This window comes from Papio anubis, chromosome 9 (genome assembly GCF_008728515.1).
Source record: "Papio anubis isolate 15944 chromosome 9, Panubis1.0, whole genome shotgun sequence".
NCBI classification, from domain to species: domain Eukaryota; kingdom Metazoa; phylum Chordata; class Mammalia; order Primates; family Cercopithecidae; genus Papio; species Papio anubis.
In genome coordinates, this window is record NC_044984.1 from 80,176,757 (window position 1) to 80,202,661 (window position 25,905).

Below are 25,905 nucleotides of genomic sequence, written 5' to 3' on the forward strand. Positions count from 1 at the left end.
TGCTAGCTTTGGAAATGGAAAATTGAAAAGGACAACTGGTTCAGTTATTTTTCTAGTTTTCTTTAGACTTGTTCATTAGTCAATAGATAGGTGATAAGTCAATGTTTTGATGTTCAAATAAATTTGGAAATTATTTGGCTACCACGGTGTTGGCAAACTATAGCCCTTTGATCACATGCAGGCCACCACCAGTTTTTGTATGGTTCATGGTCTAAGAATGTGTTTTACATTTTTTCATGATTTTAAAAATCAAAAGGAAAATAACCAGCTTAGACATGAAAATCATAAGGTTCAGATTTCAGTGTCCATAAAGTTTTATTGAAACCCAGCCATGCTCATTTGTTTACATATTGTATATGACTGTTTTCATGCTGCAATGACGAAGTTGAGTATGTGACAGAGAATGATCTTATGGTTCACAAACCTTGAAATATTTACTATTAGTCCTTTACTGAAAGTTTGTCAACCCCTGGATAAACACAGTCAAATAGATTTCTTTACTTTAGGAATTCTGAGGGCATTTAATATGATGATGTTACATCATAAAACCCCAAGAAAAGGAAAATGATTTCAGTATACAGTACTTTCTAAATGTATTTGACCTTGTCACATTTCACAATATTTAAGGTTTACATGAAACGTCTGTAACGCACAAATTAAACTATTTTTTACCATATAAAATGAAAAATGTCATCTTTTTTCCTCAGAAGCCACCTGTATTTGCTAACAATAAATTAAATAATATTTCCCTCATGTAAATAATGTATGACTGCATAAAACTGTATTAAAATGCCGATGGGATCTCTTACATAAAACATTAAAATTTTTTTCAGGAATACATATTGAATGTCAGTCTAGGAGGACCTTTGACTGTCGTCTTTAAGTTTTAGAGAACTGTTCAATTTATTTTTAGTAAGTTTCAATGTTCCCCCACTTGTTCAGCCTTTAAAAGTTACATTGAGGCCCAGCGCAGTGGCTCATGCCTGTAATCCCAGCACTTTGGGAGGCCAAGGTGGGCAGATCACGAGATCAAGAGATCCAGATCATCCTGGCCAACATGGTGAAACCCCGTCTCTACTAAAAATACAAAAATTAGCCGGGTGTGGTGTTCGGCGTCTGTAGTCCCAACTACTCCGGAGGCTGAGACAGGAGAATGACGTGAACCTGGGAGGCGGAGATTGCGTGAGCCAAGATGGCCCCACTGCACTCCAGTCTGGTGACAAAAAAAAAAAAAAAAAAGAAAGAAAGAAAAGGAAAAGAAAAAGAAAAAAAAAAGCTACATTGACCAATAAATTCTAAGTTTGTCTGGCTATTTCCTACACTTAAAAAATAAACACGTCAGAAAAACTGAAGGCAGTTTAGGTAAAGCAAATATGCTACACATGAAATAGGAAGCTCTGGCCCACAACTAACTCTGCTTAATTTTACCCAGTATGTGGCAAATGTCTTCTGAAGTAACATTTGTTTTTGGATCATACAGCTGCAATCCTAGGGAGAGATAAATACAGAACTCATAAATAATACAGCTCTTAGGTTGCTAAGGAAATTTGAATCACTGTTTTGATAGATAAAGCATGAAAATTAGTGCTATGAAAATAGTTTCCTCCAAACTCAAACCATTAACATTTTTAAAAAATAGTTTGAAAATTGGAGTCTTTCAGAAAATTAATGACTCTGTGGAAACTTAGGACAGTCATCACTTAATAAAAACAAAAGAAAAAATTATCTTGAAAATTAAAATTTGATATATATGTTTGTGTGTATACAAGTGTGTGTGTGTATAATTGTATTTATTAGTTCTGTGCTCAACTAATGCCACTTCAATTTTCCAAGAAGTAATATTATAAACCAGACATGCGGGATAAGAAAAACCCTAGACATTCCATAATGGCAAGGTAGCTATACAACATAATTCCCATGTACAGAGAAAAGGGAAGAGAGTGTGTAAAGAATGTGTATTGGAAACCACTTGGGGTTAAGTAAACTGAGCTCATAGTTCAGATTCCGGAAACTGATTATAATCAAAATACAAATATTTAACATGCGGTATTTACCAGATGAAATGGTGAGAAAATATCTAATCTTGTTGAAAATTCGAGTGTTCACTTCCCAGTATTACCTGCACCTGCGAGGTTGCTAAAGTGCCCTTAGTGTTTGGTATTTTGTAAAGAAATATTTCGCAACAAAAAATAAGTGCTTATTAAAAGGAAAGTCACCTACCCTTAATGTTTTGTTTACTGATAACTATTGTTATTTCAGCTATTAGTACGAGATTTTCTTTTGACAGCCGAATCCATATTGGCTTTCCCTTCTTAGTGCAAGATATTTCCTAATGATAATGATTTTGAGCTTGTATTTATGTGCAACCACCTGCTCTTCCCCTCTAAATGTATTCCGAGATAAGCTGGTAAACTGGAAGGGCATAAGTCACATGAAAGAATTTCAGTTATCCAGTTGGATAGCTGAAAACATGAGGTGAGCCCCGTTATCCCTGACTTTCATTTTCTGAATATACCCTGTAATGAACTGCAACAAAATAACTTCCAACTGGAAGCTTCATCTGAATAATCAACTATTTACATTAATCACAAATAAATTTCTTGAAGAGAAAAAGAAAATTATTAACTTGTAGAAATGAGAGTATATCAGGGCTTGCCATTCTATTTTGTTAAGGAAAAGGAGAGATATTATACTTGGGAACATTATTGGTAAGAGAAAAATACGAATCGTCTATATCAAAAGTATTGTGCGTTTATTTTTCTTCCCTAGGTTTTAACTCTTTAATATGCTTTGAATTTTAACGTCTCCACCTCTTCTAGGACTTTGCTTTATAATTTACCCCTTCATTAACTCTTTTTATCTTCTACCTTTTTCTCTGGTTCTTTCTACTATCTTGTCACATTAAAAGAACCTTCGCTTGACCACATATTCCCCTCCACTATCTTTCCTTCACACACCAAATAGCAATCCATTGTTATTCTCTCTAGTACATCACTTTCCAGAAACTCCTCAACCCACCACAAAATGTCTATCTACCGCCTCCACTCATCCTCAGTAGACACGGGCCTTCTTAGGGTTTTCAGAAATCTCCTAACTGCCACACCCAATAGTCACTTGCAGAACTGATCTGACATGACCTCTTTGTAACATAATGCATTCCGACCTCCTCCTTCCATTCTTGCAACTCTCCTCTCCTTGACTGTTACGATGCCATTCTCACATGGGTCTTCCTTTACTTTTCCAGCTGCTTCTTCCCAGATCCCACATGGACGTTGCTTCTTCCACATAGTCAATAGATGTGGACGTCATGCAAGTTAAGATTAGCATGGCCACAAATACTTGGCAGTTCTTCCCATTAAGAGAAGCTCTCTATTTCTTCACCCCTTGAATAGACCTTGGAACTTGCTATGACCAATGGAATGTGACAAACCCCATGTTTGCAAGTTCTGGAGTTCAGGCTTCAAAAAGTCTTGCAGCTTCTGCTTACTTCTTTTTGGAATGCAGTCTGAGACTCCTATTTGATGAAAAAAAGCCTGAGTTCAAAGAGTATATGGAGAGAAAAGAGGCAAACCATCGAAATAAAGTTGCTCTACCTGAACTGAGCCCTCAGCCAATCAGCTGCTCATGAGAGAGCCCAGGTGAAGCCAGCAGAAGAACCAGTCCTGCTGACCCACAGAATTATGGAAAATAATAAATTGTTCTTTTAGCCACTAATTTGGGGAGTGGTTTTTTTTTTCTTTTTTTTTTTTTTTTTTCTTTTTGAGATGGAATCTTACTCTGTCGCCCAGGCTGGAGTGCAGTGGCGCAATCTCGGCTCACTACAAGCTCCGCCTCCTGGGTTCAGGGCATTTTCCTGCCTCACCCTCCCGAGTAGCTGGGACTACAGGCGCCCGCCACCTCGCCCGGCTAATTTTTTTTGTATTTTTAGTAGAGACAGGGTTTCACCGTGTTAGCCAGGATGGTCTCGATCACCTGACCTCGTCATCCGCCCGCCTCGGCCTCCCAAGTGCTGGGATTACAGGCTTGAGCCACCGCGCTGGCTGGGGAGTGTTTTATTATGCAGTAAGTGATAACTGATACAGTTGGCATCCCCTAAGTTTTCGACTGTGACTCATTTCTTGTCTCACTAAACACAGTCTTGTGTGTGACTGCAATAATAGTTGCAGTCTGTAAACCAGTTGTATGATGATGGTTCTCTAAACCTAACTATTACGACCTTGAGTTCTAGACCTATATTCCCAGCTTTTTTTTTTTTTTGGATCTTGATATTTTCATTTTCATAACTTACAAACACCTCAGATTTGACCCGTGAAAACTAATTCATCATACTCTTCTTTCAAATATCAAACTATTACATTACCTGAGTTCCTATCTTACTGAATGCAATTATTAATAGTATTCCCCATCTGTCTACCCAGCTTGAAAAATGAGTTTTCCTAAACTCTTTCCTTTGCCTCTCTCCTCTTTAACAACCAATCACTGTTTATCTTTTCTCTTAACTAGCCCAAATATCTGCCCTCATATTCATCACTACCACAATTCAGACAACTCTTTTACTATATATTACTGTAGTAAGATATTGTATATTCTGTTATTATAAAATCTTTCCCCTTCACATTTGTGCCCCATAATCTTACCAGACTGTCATTTTTAAAATGTAAATCTTGTTTTAATTTCTTTGATTGAAATCTTTAAATTATTTCTGAGTCTTGCATTTTAAACCTGTCTCTGTCTCCCTTTATCCCACTCTCTATCTCTTTTCTGCTCCTAGGATTTCTTCCATAATCTGACTCCTCTAACTCATAGCCAAGCATTAATTAATATACATATTGAGTTAGCCATTCCTTACTTCTTGCTGATCTCTAACAGGTCTACTATGAGAACAACCTGCTGTTACACATATCACATTATTGATTGCTAGACTGGAACGGACCGCATCTGCTATGCTTTTATTTTGACTTCGAGCTTTTCCATAACCTGTTGCGTTATCCTGAAACATCCTTTGATCCCTTCTCCATCTAACTCTTACTCTGCTTTAAGTGTTAAGTGTTGCTTTCAGGAAAGTTCTCTAACCTTCTCTGAATAACTTCACTTCCACAAACCCAAATGGAAATGTGTGCTTATTTATGTATTTATTTATTTATGATAGGAAGTCTCACTCTGTTGACCAGGCTGGAGTGCAGTGGTGCGATCTCAGCTCACTGCAACCTTTACCTCCAAGGTTCAAGTGAGTCTCCTGCCTCGGCCTCCCTGATAGCTGGGATTACAGGCGCATGCCACCATGCCTGATTAATTTTTGTATTTTTAGTAGAGACGAGATTTCACCATGTTGATACTTCTACAAAATCTAATATACACTTAGTAGCAGCACTTTGTACTTTAGATAATGCTTCCTTTTTTGCTAATTTGCCAGTCAAGTCCTGGACTAAGTCTCACTTTCGACTAAATGCCTAATACAGTAGGTATTAAACTTGGGAGTGGGGTGGAGATGAGAAGGGGGAGTTGTAAGGAGATATATAAAGGGAATTTCTCAGTCAATAATCTAGATCGAGTGTCTGTAAACTAAGGTCCTCGTGGTTATAACTGCCCCACCACCTGTTTTTGTAAATAAAAGTTTTATTGGGACACAGTCACATCGATTTCATTATGTATTGTCTATAGCTGTTTCCATACTACAAGGACAGAGTAGTTGAGATGGAGACACTATGTCTGGGAAAATATAAAATATTTATTATGTTTTTTACACAAAAAGTTTGACAGCTCCTGTCCTAGATAATTTGGCTGCCCCAGAAATCTACACTGTATTTGTTTAAATAATAAAATGTTTATTGAACTTCAATATCTACACAAGTTTTCTCTGTGCCATTCTCCAGGAGATAAACAGGTAAAAATAATGTGATCTTTACACACACACACACACACACACACACCCTTACAGTCCATTGGAAATAATGGCTATGTTTGAAAGCAATTTCAACCAAAGGTAATGATTAAAGGATCATTAAAAGGGTGACTGCCTCATGTGGCCTGACTGTGATTCATGTAAGATTAGTCAGCCTGACAGCCCTGACTGGGAAACCAGTTTGTGTTTTGCCTTTGAAAGCCTCACTCCAGGTGCATCGTGCTATTCTGTATTAATCAGCCCCATATGGATGTCAGGAGGGAGAAGAGTAGGTTGAATGAAAGGCTGCTCTCACAGTCCCATCTCAGGTGCAGTGTATCCAAACACCAGGTGTTTACAGGTGGAATATTTGGAAACATTAAAATCACACCTTAATTTTCTTCAGTCTTCACCCTGATGTTCTTCCCTCCCAAAACCTATCTCTGTCATATTTTCTGTTCTTTATGATGACACACATGTATCTCCAGTTACTCAGAACCAAAATCTAGTCACCAATGGTTCTTTTTTCCCATCCTGATACAGGTCCTATGCATTGAATTTTGAATTCCTATAAATTCTGCCTCCATGGTGACTCTTAAATCATTCTTCTCTTTCTGTTTAAGAAAGTACTTCAACTCTCCCATACCTGGCCCACTCGTATTATTTCTCTATTCCTTCCAATATTTTAAAATATATTTCTTCAAGTTTGATATTTATGTGACATAATGGTCATATCATTTTCTTGCTCATAGCCCTTCAGGGTTCCCACCACAATCTGAGGAAGACATAAATTAAATTTAAAAGTAAAATAATCTGTTTGGCCATTCACAAACTCACTGATATTATTATGCCAAATATTTTACATTTCCTCCTCTTTCTCCTTTACCTACAATATTCTTTTTCCCAACTTGTCATATTCTAACTTTCCCTCTCATTTAGATGCCAGGATAGACGCCGTTTTGTAAAACCCACAGAGGTTGTTTCTCCTTGTCACCTAACATACCACTCTATCTATATGTCAGTCCTGAGTTTCAGGCCCTAATATCTTACTGAATACCTCTACTTTATATATTTAACTAATCTGAAACTTAGCAAGGCTGGAGAAGAATCATTAATTTTCCACACATTCTTCCCAACATCTGCTCTTTGACAAATGTCTTCAGAATCATCCCTGTTAAAACCGTCAGAGTCATCCCTCATTTTTCATCTTCCCTCACTCAGTACAAATTTAACTTCTCCTTCCAAACTGTATCCATTTTGTCACCTACATTCCTTCTCTACTATCATTACACTAGTCATCACCTTTTGCCTGTACCACTGTAATGTCACTGCAACTAGATTCCCTGCTTTCACTCTTTGTCCTACTACAATTACCTCTCTACATACTAGCTAAGTTGACCTTTTGAAAAATGTAAATAAGATTATATAATTCCCCCTGGTTAATACCCTTCAGTGGATTTCCCTTGCATTTAAAGTACAATCAACATCCCTTATGATCCACAAATATCTAAATGATCACACTCCATCTAGATCTTCAACTACTTTCCCTACTAGTTAAGCCCCTTACTTTATGTTTTCTTCCTTCATGTTTTCCACAGCTCCAAACCATATTCTGTCTTAGTGACTTTATACTTTCTGTTCAACCTGGCTGAAACAGTCTTCTACCACAAGCCTGACATGCCTGATTTCTTTGGTTCATTACAGTCTTAACTAACAAGCCAACACTTCCCAGACCACTCTCCATTCTCCACTACACGACTCTATTTTTTCCTTATAACAGTAATTACTATCTCAAATGTCTAATTCACGTATTGTTCTTGCATTGTCTATCTGTCTACCACTGCATTACACATCCAATCAGAGGAAAGACCTTGTTTATCTTTCTCACTACTTTATCCTTAGCATCTAGAAAAATATATGGCACATACTACAAGGTAAATAAATATTTATTATTCAACATGTGGATTTTATTATGACACTTTAAAATGCTTGCTTTATATTTCAATTGTTTACATATGGCTTGTGTGTCTTGTTAATCAGCAAGCTCCTTAAAAACATAATCCATACCTGATTTATCATTAATACTTCACAATATAACTAGATATAAATATGTGTGTGTGTGTGTGTGTGTGTGTGTGTGTGTATTTAAATACTTCACAAGTCTGATGGAGTGAGATTTGTGATCTACTTAGAACATCATGTATGGTTTTTTCTGAAATGATAAAATAAATTTTCTAGTATCTAATAGCACAAGAGTGTGGTTGTAGCAGTAATAATTTAATTGTACATTTAAAAATAACTAAAAGAGTGTAATCAGATTGTAACACAAGGATAAATATTTCATGTGGCAGATACCTTATTTACCCTGATGTGATTATTATGCATTGTATGCTTGTATCAAAATATCTCATGTATCACATAAATATATATATACACTTACTATGTGTCCACAAAAATGAAAAATAAAATATTATGAGCATATTCTGTAAAACACTACATTCCAGAGTCAACCGTTTTACTGAATCTTCTAAATTGTGATAAGAGCAAGTCCTCCTAATTAAAAGTAGAACCACAAAAAATGCTTAACATTGTTAAAACAGTAACTTAGTCTAAGTCTCATGGCTATTAGTTATAGTTCTAGGAAGAAATTCCTTGACTTCCACTGCTAGAAGAACAGCCAGTCAAGGAATAAAGTTGAATGCTTTGTGGTCTACCTCTGTAATGTGCCTAGTTTCCTGCACTATTAACAAAGATGAAACCTCAACATTTTACTATGGCCTTTTAAATGTTTTTACTAATGATGTACAATTCTTCTCCATATGAGAAGGTAGTTATTACATGTCTACTCCATAAAAAGTTCCATGGTTTACTAATAGCATCTCTCTTATCTTCCAGGCAAACACAAAGTCTTATGTGCAGAGCTGAAATAGGTATCCTTTTAGGCTTTACTGTGGAAGACTGTGTTTTGCCAAAACAAATGCTCTTCTACTGAATGCTAAATTACCACAGTTAACCATAATTTCAGGGATTCCAGTGGGATTGAAAAAGATCAGAATAAATAAGGAGCATTAAGAGTAACTAAAGGTATATGAGGTGGCTACAAAACGTCCCAACCATTGGTTGAGAACAAGAAACATGCACCAGAGGGCATATCAATAGGCCTCTGACACAAAGCTTCTACCAATCATACACCATAATTAATGAGCCTGAAAATTTGCTGAAGTTGGACCACTATCTGCATAAATGGAAATAAAATTTAAAAGACTCATAAAATGGTAGTTATTCAATTTCAAGATCTGATAAACTGACCAATTTAATGTGATGATTAGAATAAACAGAAGTCAACTGCCATTGACTTTCAACCTGACAATGTTATATAAATACATGAAAGTATTTTAAACGCTTTTATTGTAATTGTAAAATATTGTTTTCCACCAACTCAACTAAGATTATTGATTATTGCCAAACTGACCATATTATTGCCCACTTCTTGGATTCTTCTCTTTTAATTATCATATGTGAGTCAATCTTAGCCCTGTGTGATTCAGCCCCCTCCTACATATTTTTCTAAATCTATTGCATTCCCTTCTCTTGTTCAAGCCTGTTGCCTGTGGGAGTTTAATAAATGCTAGCTAATTACGATGATGCTCATTTTATTTTCCTTTACCTCCATTTACTCCTCTCTTAAATATTTCTACATAGAGTTAATCAACATTTATTGAGCACCTACTCTACAGAGGAATAGCCTTCATCAACTCCAAGAGATTATACTCTAATTTTCTTAATTGTATTACAAAGATTATGATTTTGTCTACCCTGTCAAAGATAGTTTTCCATGGAAGGGTGATTTTTAAAAAGTTCTTGCATGAGCTATTTTACTATAATGCTGTTTTCTCAATTAGGAGTTTAATCTCTTAGGAATGGGGTTGTGTCTTTGCATGCCTGGTACAGTACTAAACACAGTTTACCCGTCCTAAAGAAATAAAATTAAAAGGTAGCCACTCAGAACATTCCTATAACTGTGTTGCTAAACTATCTCAAATAAGAAGGAGATATGCTCCATATTCAACAGTGAGGTCTTTAGAAGCCATTCAGTCTCACCCACCCAACTTCACTCATGCCTACCTGGCTGTGCTCTAGGAGGATGAGGGGAGGTAAGAACATCCCTAGAGAACGAATGGCCATGCTCCTTGATTTGTTTTTCTACCAAACGTCTGATAAAGTCTCATATCATCGATTTATTAGATATGGCCCTTTACCACTTGAAAGCCAGGAGCTGAGCCTAGGAACAGGGAAGATGAGAGGTCAACCTTGCATTAATGGATTCATGTTTTAAGGTACCCACGTATCCACTTAACAGAAATACATTACTGACCAGCTGTATTTTGAGAGTATATGTTGAATGTCTTTATTCAATCAACAAATATTTTTTGAGCACTTATTCTCTGGCTATCTAGGACGGAAAAAGACAAGTAAGGTCCCTGTTCTGATTGGACCTACACTCAATGATTTTTTTAAACAAAATGCTTAAATCACTTTATTTATAAAAGCAGGGTGCATTCTAGTCTGAAGATACAAACTTCTGAGCATAATTTTCCTTGTTTTTCAGCAGATTTAATTTACATTGCTCATTCTTATACTTGAAATATCTTATTACTGCCAGTGCTAAACATCTTCGCAAGGCTCTACTCCATTCTCATAAATACTTTGTACTTGTATGATCATTTATATTAGTAATTGCTTTCAATTTTATCCAACAAATACACAAACTTTCTCTAGAAGGTGTAGTACTACAGCAGACTCCACGAGAATGGAATCACAATCTATTAAAAATAGTAAAGAATTAGCACTTAAGAAATCAGTGTTGTGTTTTGCCAATGTTGTGTTTGGATGTCAAGAAATTAATTAAGCAACCATATATTAAAGTCATTATAATGCAAAAGTAAGCTGAACTTTTTCCTCTGACATATACCTGGTGCAGATATCATGAGGTTTCATTTTAGAAAGCTGATATGTAAGAAGCAAAGAGATTCCTTGTCAAGGACTGGTATTCATATACACCTGCAAGAGTTAAACACATACCCCTACTTCAACCTTATTTCATTTTCGGAACTAATATCAAAAGAATAGAGCCACACATTTGTGAATTATTTAGGGTTATCATCAGATCTCCTGGAACTACATGACAGTAACATAACATCAAAACTTTCTGAGTTTTATACAGCCAATAAATACATTATCTAAATTAAATTATTAGACAGCTTCAAACTTTTTAAAACTTTTCTCCAAAAATTGATTTAAGTACTTCTCACCTTGACATGTGTCCAGGCACTGATACTGTATATAATATATTTTATGTAACACAAAGCTGGCTTAGTTTTTCTTCAGAAACAATTCAGGTTTAACCTAGAGCTCAATTTCACCCTTGCCACAGCTCTCAGGATATTTTTGCTAGGGATAAAGCATTCCAGTCATTGTTCCTAATGAGCTATCCACTGCCAACTAATAACTACTTGAGTTACCAGATATAATCAGGGGAAATCACTTTCAGGAACTCCTGAGAACTGTGAAGATTTATATACTCAAATATCTGGCACTTCTCCATACAGTTTTGGGAACATTTTGAATCTTAATTGGAAGGATAAACAAAATAGTGCATACTAATTTCCCACTCTGCAGAATACACACATTACCATACTTCTAATTACAGAGAGAAGACATCCTTCTTGTCAGCAACTTTTGCCCTAACCACAAAACTTAATTCTTTCTTCTGATGAAGCAATCATTGAATGATTTACTTCTAGTGACAATATAATGTACTTGGCTTTAAGAACTTTTGGCTAAATATGTTCTAATTGATTAAAAAGCAACCTGGAATGCAAATTTTATGTATCAATTATAAAACAATAAAGTTATAATATTTTATGCTCATAAATTCAGGACAAGCAAATTTTTTGGAGTCTTTTAATTTTAGGTTGATATTACAAGTATGTCTGCCATAGCCTGTAGTGGGTATTCATATATCAGTACGTTTTGTGAAAGTCAAAGGAAACCCTCGAGATGAAATTAAGGGAAAATGAAGACAAAACTAAATAGTACTTCAAAATAATTTTAAATGCCCTTTGAACTGGATTCAATATTTTTATATTCATTATTTTTTATCTTACAAATCACCTATGCAAACTATTCTCATTTCCTATTTTGAAAAACACATTAGACACTATTTCATTATGGCAATGTTGTACTTCCAGCAAGGTTTGGTGAAAGTACCAACCAATTCTCTGTCTCCAAACTTTATTAATTAAAACACTACAAAATCATACCTTACAACCAAGTGTTCCGAAAAAGCTTTATAATAACATTCTAGTTATCTGAACTTTTACAAAATTTCTGATAGTTACTTAGACATATTAACATTAAAACAATCTTTACCTTGAAAACATAATCTAATATAAAGACAATCACATTCACAAATGGAATCTATGTGAATGGTAAATAGGTTAATAATCTAAATCCAATTGCTGAATGTCCACATGAATCTCAAATGGATTGGTGTTTCATTATTTACTTCTTTAGCTTTTATGTGAGGAACATTGGCTCCCTAGCAACTTTTAGAAAACACTGTCAGAACTTGAACAGCTTGTTGAAATATATCTATACTCTCAAACATTTGTATTCTTTGTATCTCTCAAACATTTGTATTCAAACATGTTGAACAAAAGTCTGATGAAGAAGATATGCCTCAAGAATCTTTGGAATTCAGTCATAGAATATTCTGTTTTTCTGGAATCAAAGTAATAATTCAACTCCTAAAATCAACAGATTCTCTTAAAATCGAAGTCTTCCAATTAAACATTATCACACTTAGAAAAATTTAAAAGATTAACTCTCATTGTAAACAGAAAAAAATTTAGATTGGTTCCATGTCTTTATATGAAAGTTTGAAATGAAATGCTTAATTATATTTGGGCATACAAACTTTTCAGGCTTTTTATTTAGGCATCTATTATTCTCAAATTTCCTGAATACTATTTCCTAAATTGTTGAACTAAATAATCTTTAAATTTGGGAAAAAAATTATCTAGTGCGATCAAATTTGCTTGGTTTCAAAATCCATATAACTATGTGTCTATCTCTTTAGGTTTTGAATTACATTAAATATCAACTAACTCTTTAAAAAGTATTCACTTTTATGTAATACCAGTTAGTGTCACATGATGAATAGAGAATACAATAATTAGTATATTTATAGTTTGAGTACAAATTATAATTCAATTTACAAAATTGATAATTGTATTGTAGTTCTACTACATGGCAGGCACTGTCTTGGACATGAAAACACAATGGTGTCTAGACAGATACGGCCCCACCTTCTCCAAGCTTTATGGTTTGTATTTTCTAAAATTTTGTATTGCCTCATACTTTGAAGTTTTAATTGCATCCTGTTTGTCTCTAAAGCTCTCAACTATCCATTTATTATAAGAACATTTATAGTACTATCTCATGAGGTTCAATTCTGGGTGATTAAGTATCACTCCAAGAGTGACCAAAAGTGAAAAGAGAGGCAGAGAATAGCATGCAGAAAAATTCTGTAAGCAGACTTTCTCAAAATTTTATGATCTTTAATCTCCAATATTCCTTGTAACAGTACATATATTTTCCTGCTGATAAAGATGCAATTATGCTCAAGTAGTTTTTTGTTATTGTTGCCTGTCATATATCATAAGGCATATAAATATATTTGTTATCCAAATTCTTACTTTACATTGTACAAGAAATTTTATGTCTGTATTTGAAGAATATAGTGACTCTTATCAGATAACTATCTTATCATAAATCACATTTTCCATGAAAGGATAAATCACTCATCATTGAAGAAAAGATATTTTGTTTCTGTGCTTTAGAGTGTGGTTATTCAAATCATTATGGAAACTGTAAACAAAATGAGCAAACTTAATCTTGCAAGTAATTTTCACTTGTGATCTCACCTCTGCTAAGGTGAAAAAACAAAACCAAAGACCCAGTATATAGAATTACTAAATACCAAAACAAATATTAATTCTATTTCAATACACTCTGTAATTTATTTACTGCTTAATTTGAAATACCCATATTTTTGGGTCCTAGACCACTGCTGTGGTTTAAATCTTTCTTAAGGATTGAATGATACAAATCTGTAGAGGGAAATACTTTCATTAGAGAAGCTTACGCATATCCTTACTATTGCCACCTTTTCCAAAACACTTGCCTTCATAACAAAGCATCATCTTCGGGAGCCATTCCATTTTCTGAGAAACTTGAAACACTATTAAACTCTCTATTTTTTATCTTTATTTTCACCTTTTCATAATTTTGCATAGAAAACTTTTAAAAAATGTTTGTATACTCACCTCCTCAAAAGACAGCTAGTTTTATAGGTAGAGTAGATAGCAGAGTGGCAGAACTGATGTAATGAAATTGAAGAATGCACTTCCCTGAGGGAAACTCAGGGGCGCATGCAAAGTTTTATTGTCCTGTATTTGGCATACCAATGACAGAAATCTCAAATTGCTAAAGCAAAACAAAAAAACCTCAAACAAACAAACAGAAAGACCTGACTACAGGGATAGTATGCCAGAAACACAACTTGATTTATGAAACCATAAAGTTTTCCAGAGTATTTTTGTATATTTTGATGACATTTAAACAAATGCCAAAATAATACTACAAAAATACCACTACAAAAATATCATTTAGAAACCAGAATATTTTTATTTTTGCCTTGCGGGAGGCTTTTCTGGAATATTCTAGAATATTTTAAAATACATTACCACCATCAAAACACAGATTTTAAATACTCAAACCACTTTATTTTAATATACAGTTTCATTATCTGTAATTATCATAAATACCATATTTGTGAAATATTGTCAAATTATTAGAAAATAAAGCTTACTTAGAAACTTTTACAGTATTTATCAAGGCCATTTAATTTCTAAAGGAAATTTTGTCAACTAAATCATGAATACATTTGGAATGAGTTAAAAACAGGATTTTCAAAGTAGACATGTGTGCACAAAAATAAAATATGGAGATTTACTTTAAAGTTGTTATTACTGTATATCGTCAGGTAGACACTTTAAAATAATTATATCATTTCCTACCATGTAATTGTATCCTTTTAAATCTGCACTGAGCAAATTATGACAAGTACAAACAGGCATGATTGAGAGAAAAGTGGTGGACAAGTCCCTATGCCAAAATAAATATATCTTAAAAAATATAGCCCATGTCTAAATTTATTCTCAAGTTTTTGGCATGAAAACGTAACATTTGATGTGTAAATAAAATATTTAACAAGACTAAAATAGACATACTGTCCCTAGGAAAATATGTGTGTGTATGTGTGTTTTAAGTAACTTATTTATACTACAGGCATTTCAAGCTTGAAATATCAAATCAAATCAAAGTAAAATAGTAATAATAAGGATTAGAGAGGATAGCTGCTTGAATCCTTCTTTAGTGCTTATAACTTCCTAAAATTCTCAAAGATTTTTGAAAGAATCAGTTCACACAGAGTTTCTCTCCAGAGTATTTTCACTTTGGGAACATTCCAGCTTTCAGGAATGCCCCGCTCTCAGGGGAGCCAAAGCATTGTTTCTGAATTATATCAGCAGATTTATTTCTCATCCTATTTAGTGACTATAAATTTTAGTTATCTCTTTATCAAAGTTTTAACTCTTTCTATAGTATTCTAAAGCTCTGTTTGAAACAAAACGACACTTTTTATTCTACTACCCTCAAAAGTCCAGGACAACAAAAAGAGAAACTGTTTATCTTGCTAATTGTGGAGCCAGGACTGTTCAAAAGGGGAGAAAGGAGTAAAAAATATTCACTCTTTATCGTCTGCGATTCTTGAGCTGGTAAATGCCATCTATCAATACTGGGGGAATATCCTTACCATCTAGGTATTCATACTAGCCTAACTCTTTAGGCTAGGGCTTTGTCCCCACAAAGCCTTTTTTATCAGAATCTAACAACCACAAAACACAGGCTTTCACAAGTAGGGTCCAGACTACACATACCAGACACATACACACACACAGACACACACACACACACACACACACACACACACACGCTTTACTTTACCTGTTTTTATGCCGAGTCTTTAGCAAGTTTCTTCCAAAGGGAGCCATGGTCTGTCGGGCAACTGAATAAAGAAGTTATGTTAAAGCGATCTGGGGGTAGGGGTGGGGGTGTCTGGATTTCCAGGGTAAAGGGAGGAGGGCTGGAAGCTTTCTCTTCTCCTCGAATGTTCCTGGCTTTCAGCTCATTAGTAGCCGGCTGAGAAAGTTGCTGGAAGTTGTGCAACTGCTGCTTAACTTTGAACTGCGGGATTGTTGTGGCTGCTGCACCTTTGGAGACCTGCCCGGCTTCAGCCTCGAAGAAGGCGTTTGGAAGCAGGAAAAGAAAAAAAAAAAAAAGAAAGAAAGAAAGAGAGAGACAGGAAGGGAGGAGGACTCTATTGTGTTCTGTAGTTATTTGCAGACTAGCTAAACTTAAAGAACTGCCAACCCCACAGGCATGGTAATACCAATGGAATGGGAATTTCACTCGATCTGGAAACCCCCATCCCCCGCTTTCCACACCCAACCACACAAGGTGTACTGAAAGCACCTAAACGGATTAAAAGTAAATATCCCCCAACTCCTGCTCAGCTCCAGTCTGTGGTAAGTCATCTCATCATGGCAAGAATGAGGGAGAGCCGAAAACTCTGTTTGCCAAGGCATTCGACCCCCAAATCCCCTGCCAGGGTGTCAGGACTTTAAAATATATTAGGGAGAGTGAAGCTGGAAACCAGATCAAGGTGGACTCACAGACAATTTAGGATTTTAAGTCCCTGAACTCACGGTCTTAAGAGCTTCTTCCAGGTCCCTCCTCCACACTCTCAAGTTCATCTTGCAAAAGTTGAAGGACCTGAAGGACCACAGGGCTCCAGGGCTGATGCATCACAGTTTGGTCTAGGAACCAGCTGGAGTTCAGTGTTTGACTTCCACGGAGTTTATGTTGACCCCTACCCCATCTTTGACATTCACTGGGCCTTTAGAGCCCTGGGAATTTCAGAGGAAAAGCAAACTGCTCCTGCCCTCAACGAGTAAAGAAGACACACCTAGGGGATCTGCTGGAAGTCGAAACGTGAAGGGAAGTCTAAAGGAGGGAAAGTTTCACCTAGTCCCAGGAGAGCTCCAACCCAGAAGCAGGGCAGGGGAATGGAGCTGGGAGAGTTCAGGGGCCTGCAGGAAGCCCAGCGCAGCTCCCACCAGGTACCTGGCACTTATGGGAAAGCGCTGTTTAGGGGCAAGGGCCAGGAGAGCTTTCTCATGGACGTGTTTTACTGGGATTTTGCCCGCCTGAAACCACCCCACCACCCTCCACCCCACCAGGCTTCCCAGGCTTCCCAGGCAGATGATGAGGGAGGGAGGGAAAGGAAAGTCAACAAACTTGTGAGTTCCTTCTGAGCCTTGGCAAAGAATATGAATGGCTCACGCTTACTTTGGGAGTTTATCCCCTGCCCCCAACATCAGCAAACAAAAAAGTGATCTCAAGGGCTTCCATGATTCTGATACACACTGATTTATGCAGTGCTCAGATAAATCATGTTTTTCATTATTTATTATCATAATCTTTCTCTATTCATCTATATTTCATGTTTCTGTATGTACATATACACATGTGTCATATACTATTTTATTATTTATAATATTTATTTGTAATTTTATATAATCATATATTATATCCATATATACATCCAAATCATTATGAAGTGGAAAACATCACAATAGCTAATGTTACAGTTTAGTTACCTTTTTCTATCCCTGGGAGTTAGGATAATTAAAAAATACACACCCATCTTAATTTGATAGGGTCAGTGATTCCAGAGAAAATCAAGGCACCAAAAGTAGTAATGACATGTTCTGTGTATATATATGTATAAATGTACACATATATACATGTATAAACATCTGTATGCACATCTTCATCTTTGTAAACATAAGTGTATATATGTGTGTGTGTGTTTTATATATATTACATACTGTGTATATATGCACTTCCGATGCAACATAAGTTACTTAATCTTAGGTGTATTTCTGTTTTGGTTCTTGATTTTGTTTTACTAGCACCTCACAAGAAATGATTTAAACTGTTATGGAAGTTTACCTAGTTATTCTAAGTTGTTCACAATGTAATCCCTTAAAGCTATACTGTTTACTTATTAATATAATTGTTGCAGTCAATTTGCAAATAATTTCACATTTACAAATATCCCTACACTTCCTTTAGTTTCGATTCTGCACACTTATTAACATTTTATATACATATGTGTATTATATTTTTCAATAAAAGAGTTTTAATGGGGAATGAGGAAACAATACTGTGTCTTTACTAGCATAATCTTACGTTGAGTTTCAGGTTATCACAAATGAGTTTCATTTAGGTGTCATTAATCCTCACATAAAATGCCCTATTAATACTTTTCATGGCAAGCTCTTTGATGTATAAGAATTACACATAAAAAGGTTTGTACTCACTAAATATATACCATTTTTATTTGCCAATTATACCTTAATAAAGCTGAAAGAAAAAGCACAAAGGGTTAATGTCTCTCAGATAGTAGAAGCGGAAAGGAATTTAAAAAAATGAATACTAATACCTTAATAGAAAATTGAGCAAAAACAATCCTAAAAGAAAGTAACAAAAATCATTCTTTTTAAAAATTTTTTATTTTTTTATTTTTTTGAGTTAGAATCTTCCTGTGTGGCCCAGGCTATTCACAGACACAATTGTTGCACACTACAGTCTCAAACTCCTGAACTCAGGCAATGCTTTTGTTTCTCCCATCTAAGTAGCTAGTACTACAGGTATGCTCCACCATGTCCAATTAAAAACATGTTTTTAAAAATTGACTACAATCTGCAACAATTTGTTGTATATTTTAGAATAACGAATAACTTCAATTTAGGAGTACAATTTAAAATGTTTGGAACACAAATAATGAATGCTTGAAGGAATGAAAACCTCATGTACCCTGAGGTGATTATTACACACTGTATGCTTGTATCAAAATATCTCATGTACCCCATAAATATATACACCATATATGTACTAATAATGTTTTTAAAGTAACCTTCACTAGTAACTAGATACTGTCTAGTTAAATTGAAACAAGATTTTGTTTTACCTCTGCCAAACTGACTACTTTGTAAAATAATGATGCTCAATAGTGTCAATACGATGAGCATAGTATACTACTCTGCATAAATATTAAAAATTGGCATATCATTTTGCAGAAATGAATTTGGCTATGTAGAGCAATAACCTTCAGAATAGTCAAACTCTCATTCACGTTTTTCTCATAAAAACTTTTTGGAAAAAAATAACAAGTTTCGGAGAAATCTTATACTCATTGATATTAATTCTGAGAACAAAATGAAATAATGCATACCAATTGCTGACATATAGTGTTAACCTAAGTAGTGTTTTTATTATAGGGTAGAGGTGGTTAGGAAAAATTATCTCACACTTGAAACTAAAACAAATGGATGACTGCATGTTATCTCAAACATATAATGGAGCATTGTCTAATAGACTCTTTCAAAGATTATTTAATTCTCTGGAAGAATGCATTGTTTCTTTTACTTACTCTTTTTTTATTTGGCTGAGACTCCATGAGATTAGATATTAAACCGGTTTTTAACAAAAGAGTAAATTTTGTTGTTCAGAAGCAATATAAATTATTTTATCTAGTAGAAAAGATAACACAAACGTAGTTTTATTGCATTGTAGAACATCAACCAACTTTACATCTATTTAATTTTCTCTCAGCATTCTGTCTTTAATTCACTTTCTGTCCATAACAGTCTTTCTTATTCTCTTTTAGACCAGCTTTATAATTCTGCTGGATCCCTCACTAATGAGTTAAGTCAATTTTTGTCACTTGCTCACTACACATTTGTATTAAATTCATGTTTTGGCTTCCTGAAAATTATACCCTGAAAAACTATGAGAACACAGTAGTCCTTTATAGAAGAAGTCCTTTATAGAAGAAGTAGTCCTATATAAGAAGTCTTTATAGAGGAAAGATGGCTACTTAGCTATATAATTTCTACTTTTCTTAAAACATAAAATGTGCAAAAAGGATTTTGATGGTAGAAAATAGAGTGTCCTTTCATTCATTTATGATATGAAGCTCAGCCAAAATAGATAGAAAAGATGTATTCCCTTACAAATAGATTAACATATGAAAAATCAGCATTGAAGATGGTACATTATACTTGATAAAACAATAAATGTATACTCTCTGCAATTAAATGAAAATGATTTAATCTTTGGTTGACTTGATATCAAAAGCTAAATATTGTTAAAACATGTTGTCTGATAGAGACCCAGCCTGTTTCCATATGAAGTCTTGTTTGTTTGTCTGTTTTGAGACGGTGTCACTCTGTCACCCAAGCTGGAGTGCAGTGATACCAATCTTGGCTCACTGTAGCCTCGGCCTAAAGGACTCAGGTGATTCTTCCACCTCAGCCTCCTGAGTAGCTGGGACTACAGGCATGCACCACCACACACAGCTATTTTCTGTGTTTTTTTGTAGAGATGGGGTTTTGCCATGTTGACCAAGCTGGTCTGGAACTCCGGGGATCAAGCGATCCACTTGCCTCAGCCTCACAATGTACTGGGATTTACAGGTGTGAACCACTGCACCTGACCCATATGAAGAGGTATTAATTTCATTTCTGATAACTAAATTTCAAAATTATCTGGGCTGATCTAATGCATGCAAAGAATGGAGAGTAAAGTCTTTGCACAGCTCCCTGACCGTTTACATCGATGTCTTGATTTTCCTCCTCCTACAATATGTTATAAAACTAAAGTTTTAAAAATACCACTCTTATTTTCGTCTTAAATCCTTTAAAGACTCTTTTTGAATTCAGCACAAACTCTGTAGGTTATCATTCAAGGCTCTTTATTACACAAGTTTTTCTGACTTTTAGCTTTAGTATACACGACTTCGCTAAAAGGGCGGCAGATATAACGCGGGAGTTAAGAGTGCAAGTTTTGGAGCTGCACAGACGAGGATCCATGTCACGGCTCTGGCATTTTCTAGTAGAGACCTTGGGTAAATTATTTAACCTTCCAAGCCCCAGTTTTCTGATCTGATAAATGGAGAAAATAATAATAATGTAACATCATTTTCTTATTAAATATAAGTCTAAGATAATTTTTTCTTCTAAAAAACTCTTATAAAGATGTGCTCTCTTCTTATTGCTAGAAATTTACTTCTCACAATTTAATTATTAAATTGGCTTACTGGTATAATTACAATAGACATCTGTGATAAGAGCCACTTGTCCCCACGGCCTTCATAAAAAGAACAGCAGAGCTGAAATTCTTCTGATCACACAGATACTTGACTGTGAGCCAATTTGTCGACACTTACAAGGTAATCTGTGAGGAAATAACATACTAGATAGCTTGTTATAATCAATCAGTTCATCTGATTTACTCAAAACCCCATTCTCAATCAAGCGAATAGTAATAAGATAGAACTTCTTTTGTATGGAAAAGAGAGAGAAGAACTCAGAAATAATTAGAGCTGGCCAGAGGGTAGGATCATAATTTGAGTGAGAATCTTTGTACAACAGGTTGTGGCAAAAGGGCATTGTGCAAAACACAGTTGTTTACAACAAAAAGTAGGAAAGCCCCCAAAAGTCAGTAAAAATAAATTCTTAAATTGAATACCAGAGCCACTACAATTATTATTATTATCTACAAGTACCTATCTTCAGCAGTTCTTTCCTGTCTTAAATTTGCTCATGGTAATAGGAAACTGTCTCTAAAAATTGGAATGGATGAGGCTTTTCTCACAAAACCTTTTAAATATGGATGATAGGTGTCATGGTTTGTAAATTAACCTCTCTAAGAGGTTTTAAGAATAGAAGAAATGGCCGGGCATGGTGGCTCACGTCTGTAGTCCCAGCACTTTGGGAGGCCGAGGCGGGCGGATCACGAAGTCAGGAGATCGAGACTATCCTGGCTAACATGATGAAACCCTGTCTCTACCAAAAATACAAAAATTAGCCGGGCATGGTGGCAGGTACCTGTAGTCCCAGCTACTCGGGAGGCTGAGACAGGAGACTGGCATGAACCTGGGAGACAGAGCTTGCAGTCAGCCAAAATAGCGCCACTGCACTCCAGCCTGGGCGACAGAGCGAGACTCTGTCTCAGAAAAAAAAAAAAAAAAAAAAAAGAATAGAAGAAATAACTATCTTGAATGGATTAGGTGTATCTCAGAAGCCGGGATTCCATTTCAACTCTAGGTTTCTATGGTGTCAATGCTCTTTTGATTCTCCATAAAAGTTCAGAATGGCACTACTAAGTTTTGTAGTACTTACATGGAGTCAGGTGGTATAATTAGTCATCCAGCTTTAATAGATGATTCCATTAAAAATCTTTTTTAATAAATTAAACTTAATATTTGAGTAGCTGACTGGCTGAGTGTTGGTCAGATAGCTGTGTCCTAAATAAAAGTCCAAATTTCCTCACTAAGGAGCTATGACTGTTATTAACTCTAATTAGATAAATCCACATAAGGCTGGCTACTGGCGGAAATTGCTCCACTTCAAAGAAAGTTTTGAAGGCTATGAAACATAAAGTATGCACATAACATAAAATATGTGCATATAAGTATATAAACGCCACCAAATATACATTCACCTTCTATGGTAAATGATATAATATTATGTTGTAGTGCTTTACATAAGGCATTTTTATATTTGATGTCTTATTTGATCATAGCATGCTGAGCAGGAAAGAAAATAGAATCTCAAATTTGTGGATAAGAAAAGTGAGGTTGAGAGCTATGTGATGATTGAATAATTAATCAAAACCAAATCAAGTTGTTGTTAACAAAAATAATAATTTATAATTATAATATAATCACTTAATTGCCTTTGGAAAATTTCCTTAAGTGATACTTTACTTTTATTAAGTAGATTTGGGACTCTTTCCTTTTTAAGACTTATTAAAGATTTTGTGAATGTAATGTGAATTCACCATGGTACAAATTTTATTTCCTTATGATATGGAGACCATCATAGGCTCAAATGTATCAGAGCACTAATACTAACTGTTACTGATTGAATTGTGTCCTCCACAAAATCCATATATTGAAGCTCTAAACCCAATGTGACTGTATTTGAAGAGAGAACCTTTATGGCAATAATTAAAGTTAAATGAGGGCATATGGGTGGGTCTCTAAACTGATAGGTCTGGTGTTCTTACAAGAGGAGGAAGAGACAACAAAGTTATCTCTCTCATTACTCATAAACAAATAAAAAGTCATGTAAGGATGCAGCAGTCAGAGAAGATGGCCATCTACAAGCCAAGAAGAGAACCCTCACCAGAAGGTATTTTCGGACACTTTAATTATGAACTTTTAGCCTCTACAACTGTGAGAATATGAATTTATGTTGTTTAAGCCACCCAGTCTGTGTCATTTGCTCATGACAGCAGACTAATACACCAATAATATGAAGCAAATGAACTTGGACTGACTTTCCTTGGAGAAGGACACCATAGTACCGTTTGCCCTTTGAGTAAAAGCTACCTCCTCTTACTATCCCTTTGTGTTCTGGAAGAAGAGGTGGATGATTTGCACCTGCACCTGGAAGCCTCCTGGGAAGTGCAGGGTTCTGAATCCACACTTGTCCTTTGAGCAGCAATGTTACAGAATTTTTCAGTGAATTAAGGTTTCCTATTGAACTGAAAAGATACCAGTGATGCTAAAAGTGATCCAAATCCAAATGTAAGTGATGGCAATGGCAGGCCATCTGGAGCAGCCGCTGCCAAGACGCCGGCTGCAACGGGGAGGCACAGCCGGGGCTGCATTCTCCACGGAGCCAGCGGGAGCCAGGAACAAGTGGGAAACCCACCGCTACCAAGGTGGCAGGGCAGGAGCTCCCTGGGTGCAACTGCAGCTGTCCAAGCCATGGCTGCAGACCCCGGCCTCCCTGTGCTCTTGGACACTGGGAGCAGGCCTCCTGCCTGCTCTCCTGGGCACTGCTGAAGTCAACCAAGTCACAGCTGCAGACCTGGGCTTCCCTGTGCTATGTTTCCTGGGGACCGGAAACAGGCGGAAGCCCTGCCCTCCCGGGTTCACATGCAGTCACCCAAGCCGTGACGGAGGACCTGGGCATCTCTATAGTCTTGGGGACCTAGAAAGTATCCCCCTTCGTGCCTCATCGGTCTTGAAGGTGTCTGCTTCAACTGCCTGGACTCTCCCCACTCTCGGCACCGCTCTGATCTCGGGGCAAGATTGTGGCTGAGCCCTGGTGCTGTCACAGCCCAGTCGAGTGTGTGCATGCTTGGGGCAGCACTGCCATGCCAGACCTATGCTGTCTCAGACCCCTCTGGACTTTGGGCTCTGATAAGCACAAGAGGGAGGCCCAGTGGGTACTGAGGGAAGCTCGGCACTGGCCTGCCTGGATCTTCTTCATGAACAGCCTGGGCACCACAGAAAGCAGTAGAAGGCAGACAGGCTCCAAGGAAGAAAGGGATGGGTCCCTTGTGAAGCCCCGCCTTCAGGCTGGGGAAAGCCTAAAGCCTGGGGGCCAGGCGCCAGTCTCCTGGACCAGAGAGAGAACTTGTGGTGGTTTTTCCTGTGCCCGCCCATGGCTGCCCTTGGACCAATCAGCAGGTACTTCCTCCCCTCTGAGGCCCATAGAAACCCTAGACTCAGTCAGATTTGGGAAGACAATGGGAAGACTTGCCTGCAGAGAGGAGCTACCTACTCTAATGCCTCCTCTCAGATGAGAGTTGAACCCTGAATGGGGCAACCTGCCTGCAGAGAGGAGCTATCCACTCCAGGGTCTCCTCTGAGCTATTCTGGCACTCAGTAGAGCTCCTCTTCACCTTGCTCACCCTCTACTTGTCCACATACCTCATTCTTCCTGGAGGCAGGACAAGAACGCAGGACCTGCCAGGTGACAGGGTTGAAAGAGCTATAACAAGGCTGAAACACTCTCCTTGCTCACTACATTGCAGGTGAAGGGGAGAGAAGAACTGTGGCCCTTCGGAGACCCCAGACCTGGGAAGCTCCCGGAGCCAGGGCTGTTACTCCCTCTGTAGGGGCCTGCAGGTCCTGGAGTCTCCAAGCTTCTTGGCACCACAACATTCCCCAGTATCGGACATGGAAGCTGCTTGCAGTCTACCTGGTCCAGCCGCAGCCTCTCAGTGAGCTGGTGCCCGTGCCAGCACCTGGAGCTGCCATCCACTGCAGCAGCCAGTGTGCCTGACTGTGCAGTGGTCGGACCCCATGCTCGCTTGCTTACACACCCCTCACCACTCCACATGTGGCTCGCCCTTGGCAGGAATGGAATCCAGGCAGGTAGCGTGAGCCGAGCACAGCCTGACAGGCTGAGTGGACAGAGCAAGCCCAGCGGGCCTGAGCAAAACTCAGGCAAAGGTACCACTGTTCATAGAGGTTTCTGGCCAGAAAAGTAACATCCCAAGGATCGTGTGACATAAGAAATTTCTCAGGTTACAGCTTTCTCTCTAGAGTTCAACAGAAAAACCTGCAGGCTTATGAGCAAGGATTCTTTCTGGAAACCACTCAAAACAAAACCACTATGGATCTTCAAATTCTAGCTAAGTGTGCGAGTTTCTGAGAGTACATCAGGAAGTAATGTTTGACTACATGACCTTAAGGTTACTTCTTCTACACTTGCCAGTGTCTGAGCTTGTTAGGGCAGTGGTCGCAGATCTGACTTTGTTCACCTAGTGTTTGAGACTGAAACCTTTGAGAGCAATAGAAAACATGGCAGCTAAAAAGCTAGAACTGCAGGTAAGCTGTTCACATTTGTCAATCTCGGCTCACGGGAAACCTTCACCTCCCAGGATCAAGCAATTCTCCTGCCTCGGCCTCCCGAGTAGCTGGGATTACAGGCATGCACCACTACAACCCAGCTAATTTTCATATTTAT

General features: G+C 37.0%; 1 protein-coding gene across 1 annotated transcript in view; it reads right to left on the reverse strand.

The window, feature by feature from the left end:
* RASSF9 (Ras association domain family member 9) overlaps positions 1 to 16,503 on the reverse strand; it is a 35,163-nt gene extending 18,660 nt beyond the window's left edge. Inside the window, exon 1 of the mRNA XM_003906844.5 lies at positions 16,013 to 16,503. Coding sequence (XP_003906893.2) covers positions 16,013 to 16,059 — 47 coding nt within the window. The 5' untranslated portion in view covers positions 16,060 to 16,503. The remainder of the gene's footprint in view (positions 1 to 16,012) is intronic.
* Positions 16,504 to 25,905: the final 9,402 nt, after the last annotated feature.